The sequence below is a fragment of the Gallinula chloropus genome, assembly GCF_964237585.1.
Source record: "Gallinula chloropus genome assembly, chromosome: Z".
In the NCBI taxonomy this organism is placed as follows: domain Eukaryota; kingdom Metazoa; phylum Chordata; class Aves; order Gruiformes; family Rallidae; genus Gallinula; species Gallinula chloropus.
This window is the reverse complement of record NC_140089.1, coordinates 34,965,972-34,971,801: the sequence shown is the minus strand read 5'-3', so window position 1 is coordinate 34,971,801 and position 5,830 is coordinate 34,965,972. Positions and strand designations below refer to the sequence as shown.

The 5,830-nt window shown below is 41.2% G+C and overlaps 1 protein-coding gene across 1 annotated transcript; it reads left to right on the top strand.

The window, feature by feature from the left end:
• Positions 1-3,141: 3,141 nt before the first annotated feature.
• Positions 3,142-5,413, top strand: CER1 (cerberus 1, DAN family BMP antagonist; the record flags this gene model as incomplete). Its single annotated transcript, XM_084278223.1, has 2 exons — positions 3,142-3,669; positions 5,120-5,413. 2 exons carry the CDS (start codon positions 3,142-3,144, stop codon positions 5,411-5,413), a joined length of 822 nt encoding a protein of 273 aa, XP_084134349.1.
• Positions 5,414-5,830: the final 417 nt, after the last annotated feature.

The window sequence follows — 5,830 nt, the reverse complement described above, 5'->3', positions numbered from 1 at the left end:
AGAGAAACCCATCACTGCATCACACATACATACCTACAGCCACAAGAACACAGGCCAATACACATGAAGGACACATATGCTAGGCCTGCTGGACACAAAGCGAGCATTTTCAGCAGTGAGCATCCACATTTTGGCAGACTGTGCTCAGTTCTTTTGCTACAGCACTGAGGAAAGAAGCAGAGAAATGTGAACAGGAAGGTATAAATGAGTGAAGAAAAAACCCAACAATGCAACAGAGGACTGGAAACTCAACGGCAAGGGGGGGAGAATTAATGATGTGCGGTACCTGAGGTTGAAGGTACAAAATTAGACAGATTTACTGTCTTTTCTTTCATATCACACCTTGTGAAAAGCCTTTTGGTTTCATAATTATAACCTTCCCCCGAGGCCTGTATGTGATCTGTTTCCCCAAAACTCAGTGAAACAAAGACTGCAGATGGCTTTCTTTGATAAGTACAATAATTGGAGAATAAACTGCATAGTGCTAATTCGTTAGTTCTGAGGTCTTCATATGGGTTCTGTAAAAGATATATCTAGATACAAGTTTGTCTACATAGGATGTGTTGGGAAAATGACAGGATGTTGAATTGGCCTGTAATACATAAAATCCATTTTAATGATTTAATCATCAATCATGCTATGATGAGACTATTTAGCTCAACAGTAGGCAAGTAATTCAAGCACTGCCTGAGAATTATTTTTAGGCATCAATTGGCAGTGTAACTAATTACTCAGTTTATGTCCATAATGACTGAATAAACTCCGGCTCTGAAACAAATTAATAATACCACTTTGCACTTGCATAGCACTTATCATCTATAGACCTGACAGTTTTAAAAGGATCGGCAAACATGCACGGTGACTATTTCTAGTGAAAACAGAATGTCCCGAATAAATTGCTACTATGAAGGCAAATCAGAGCCTGCTTGAAAGACACTGCTGCGTTTAGCCACAAGACTTAACAACCAAAATACAGTGAAAACATGTGCTGTGCTTATATGAAAGGGTAATCAGGCAGGAAAACAATTTTTTTTTTAAAAAAAATACAGCATTTCTTTTTGTAGAAACCTGGGATTAGCTGCATTTGGAACATAATGATTATGTGCCCAGTCCAATCCCTGTTGTCAATTATTAGTCTCTGCAGTTGATATCACCGCAAAGAGACTTACAAATACTGGCTATTTTTAACTCCTGAATGACCCTCCAAACTTGCTGTCTGAGCTGGGATCTCTTCCCATGCTGCAGGCAGGCTCCTGGCTGAACCGGGGGGCTGAGGACAGATCTGCTACCTGTGCACGGTCACACAAACGTCTGACTCTGAAACAGGCTTATACACTATGTAAATACAGAATTAACTGTGCCCAGATGTACCCAGCCCCTTTTCTAAACCAGCATTGCCTCTCAGAAAGCAGCCCCAGCTTACTCCATGAAGGAACAGTATTAGACTGGCCTTGCAGAACCAGTGCCAGCATGCTGCTTTTGGTTCTTACCAGGTCTTTGTGAAAAGCATCCAAGAAAACCCATGAACCGTAACTGGCTTGGCCTAGAGGAGCAGAGATCTCTCTTTCCTGCCTCTGGGTCGTGGAGTGGCTTGTGGCACAACGTGCTGACACGGCTTTGCCTTAGCCTTCTTTCCTACCCTTTTGTAAGTAACATTTTGTGCCTTTACACCTGAAGTCTTGTTAGGTGCTGTATTTGCAGGATAAAACAGTATGTACCATGAAGGGATTTATGTACTTCTGTCTTAGGATGGAGCTCAAGACTAGAACAAACTTTAACTCAAGAGAATTCTGTAGTATGGAAAAGCTCTACATCTCCACTAACTTTGTGCTGAAGTTGTAAATCAGTGCCTCACAAGGATGTGGCCAGGAAGTTGCTTTGGCTATCAGGCAATAAACTAACTACCTGGAAATGAAAGTCCACTAATTCCATACATCTAGCACAGCCTGCATAGGTTTTCAAGAATAATGACATTAACAAAAAATTTAGAGTCTAACAGACTCCTGGTAGGAACAGGGGTGAGTAAAGATTGGAGTACCTAAATGGCAAGTCATCTGAAGAACTTCCTTTTAGTATTTTCAGATTAGGATCAGCATTTGCAATGTTTATTGAAAATACCTTTTTCTTCTTCTGAAACTTCCCTCAGGATGATGTTCTGTCAGATTCTTTTTTCTTGCATGTTTCATAGCATGGTAACTTTGCAAAATATGCCTACAGTTTAGGTTCCAGCAGTTTTTTGACATTTCTGTTGAGACACTGATGTCTATAGTAATAAAATGTCGTTTTTATCATGTTTTTCTTAAATCCTCACTTTGCTTAACAGCTTTATGAGATGCCTATAGTGCCTCTGGTGCCTGAACAGGATGTAACAGTGTCAGATAATCTGTGAGAATCTGGGCCACAGAGTTTCCTCACCCCAGGACCTTTTATTCGGGGGTAGTGATATGTCTGCACTCCAGCAGCTGCAAACCTGCTGTGAAGGAGGTGAAGCAAGGGCTAGTGCTCTCTGCCAGATTCTTCTGTGTGTGTGAGCACCAGCCTATCAGTTTGCAGGATGCTGCTGCAGGCCTAGGGTCACATCCCAAATATGAAAGACTAAAATTAGACTCAACTTTTGAAAACATGGGCTGATTTGATGTCTCCAGATCCAGCTTCACGTTGTATCAAACTTGATTCAGCTTGCATTTCCCTGTTGTGATGAAGTAACACTCCTTGTTTTGACAGTCTCTGACTTTGTGGAATGGAAAGTCAAAACAAACAATGAAGATCACATTAAACATGCTAATACACAATCTCAAATGTTTCCTTAATTCCTAGGCCTAAACTAGACACCTTATCCAAACATTTCCTCCTGTTGATTCTTTTTGTCCCCCACACCATCCTGGGTTACTAGATTTTAGATAGGAACTCCTAATACACATAATCCAGATTGAAAGCAGAGTTTCATTAGCACAAACTCCCCTATCATAATTGTAATCTACTGTAAATTAATGCAATTAGTCACACTGGGACCTCCCCTGAGCCCTCCCCTCCTCTGCCCACAGACTGCAGCCATAAACTGACTTCAGGCTCCTGTATAAAGCTAGCACACAATGTTCACTGCAATCACAGCAGGTCTACACAGTTGCACTTCAGAGGATCATGTCACTGCTTCTCCTTCAGCTGTTAGTGCTCTCATGTCTTGCAGCCACAGAGCCACGGGGAGATTCACCACAAAGAAAAAGCAGGTGGCCATTTCAGCACCTTTTCTATCTGGACAAAAAACTGCTGGAAGGTCAGAGTTATCGTGAGCTGGTAGGGAAAAACCCAGTAGGTGTTGACGAAACCCCTGGAGAACCGAGCTTTTTTGTAGCAATTCCTCAGACAGCGTCTGGAAGTGAGAAGCAAGAGGAGAAAAAATCATCCAGATTCATCCTTCCCAATGCCAAACTCCATGCAGACCAAGACCTGAGAACCAGGGTAGCACCCAGAGAGATCTCTCCTGTGGAAAGTTTCTCACCATCCCACTATTCCAGCAAGAGGGAGGCTGAACCTCCCTACAGGAAGGATGCCAAGAAGTTTTGGGACCACTTCATGTTAAGGAAAAATTCAGCATCTGAAGAGGTTGTCTTGCCCATCAAGACCAACGATATGCACCAAGAAAACTGCAGAACCCTGCCTTTTTCCCAGGTAAGAACTGGTATCCAGGCTCAATAAACACGTCCTTTCCCCTGCCTTCTGTAATCAGCAATTAAAGACACACGTGGTTATTTCACAGGGCTGCTTCAGAACACTCACACTTGATAAGTGGCTGAAAAGCACCACTGAAAAGGGCTGAAAAAGCTTTAGTATGATGAGGCAAACAGCTAAATTATAGCCCTGGAAAAACACACATTCAATTTTCAGAGAGTTATTTATTCTTTTTATGCAAAGATGTTCTGACCTAGCCTGAGCAAGCAGGGCAGTGGTGATTAATTACCTATTCAATAAATATACATCTAAACAGTTTTTATATGTGAATTACATATATATACATACACTTGTATATGTATATACATATGTAAGTGTATATACGAAGAGTCCTGGGGCAAATATTTACAGGTGGAACGTGGTTGTCTTCCTACAGCTAAGCAAGAATTCCTTTCTGCTATGTTAGATAACCACATCCCACCTGTAAATATTTGCCCCAGGACTCTTTGCGGGATGCATGCATCTAATCCTGTACTAAGAATGCTGGAGTGCTGGTCAGTTGTCCCATGCACAGATGAACCCTTCTGTCATTCTGTAACATCTAGACAAGTAGCCAGCATATATAAAAAAAGTGCTGTATTTTTTGTAACAGCTATTCTCAGTGCTTCTATAATCACAGTCTGTCAAGGGCTGTGATTTTTCACATCCCTCACTAAATTTCTTTCACTGGCAGACATACGTAAGTGTAGATGTGGCCTAGAAATTTGTACTGTTTTGCTTGTTTCTGCCATGAAATAGGGCAAGCTTCCTCCAGGACGGCTGAAGTTATGCCGCTAGGAAAGTGCTAACGTCAGTCTAGCCTTTTATAGCTTGCAAGCTGACATAGGCTCTTCTGCCACAAGGAACTGCTATTCTTGCAAACCAAGAGATTACAGAACTTCCACTGCACTTCTAAGATTTTAATTATAAAAAAAGATCTGTCAAAGTATATTATGCTTCTTCCATATGGAGACAAATCTTCAAGATTACAGTTGAGTGGTGCATATATAGATGAACAGCAGGCCAAAATGATGTTCTAAGTCCTGCTAAATGTGTAAGATTGCTTAACCATGTCAGAAATGTAGAATTCAAAGGACAATTAAAAGGTAAGTATAAAACCCCCACCTACTGGATATTCCCCATCACCTTATAAGGGCTATAGTTTAAACAGATTTTGCCTTTGTTGTTCAATCTAAGATTTGCCCACAGGAATTAAAAATGTTCATTTTTCAAATCACTTGTTTTACCACTTGCTTTACATAATAAATGAAGATATTTAAAGTAAATGTTCTGATAAGAAAAAACAAGGGGGTGGGGGGGTGGGGAGAGGTGTGTGTGTTTGCCTTAATGCGTTCTACCGAAGTCCACAGGCCGCTCATGTACCAGAGACTTCAACTGCTTTCTGTTTCAGGGTGTTACTCACGAGAGCTGTGAGAAGGTGACGGTGCAGAACAAACTGTGCTTTGGAAAGTGTAGTTCCTTTCATGTTCCTGGTCCAGAAGATCGCCTTTATACGTTTTGTTCCCATTGCCTGCCCAGCAAATTCTCCATGAAGCGCCTGAATCTCAACTGCACCGGTTCTGTTCCAGTGGTCAAAGAAGTCATGATCGTAGAGGAGTGTAAATGTGAGAGTCAGAGGATTAAAGACCCTGAGATTGGATCTCCACTGTCAGACTTGCATGCAAATGTACATGAGCACAATTAACCTGTGTGAAGTACCTCTTAACTCCTCCATAACAATCTGACAATGAAAAAAAGTATAAAAAAGCAAAAAGACAAACTTTCATCACACTGCTACATGAAAATATTAAAGATATAAACCTTCTACTTGAACTGTTTCAACAATAACTTGACTTAAAAACACCTGGCAGCTGTTAAAGAACTGGGGACGAGATCACTGTACATTTCTTACCTTCATAACGAAAAGCTTTCAGGAATTTTCCACCCTTCCTATAACTGTTTCTGGGATGCTATTAAGCAACAGCTGAAGAACTAGCATGATTTACCTGTGCAAAAATCTAATATATTGATTTGTTTACATTGCCTTTGCTTGCAGGGACTGCCAATATAGCTTTACGGGCAACCCAGGGCAGGCTTTAGTCTCTTAAAGCAGGCCTACTTT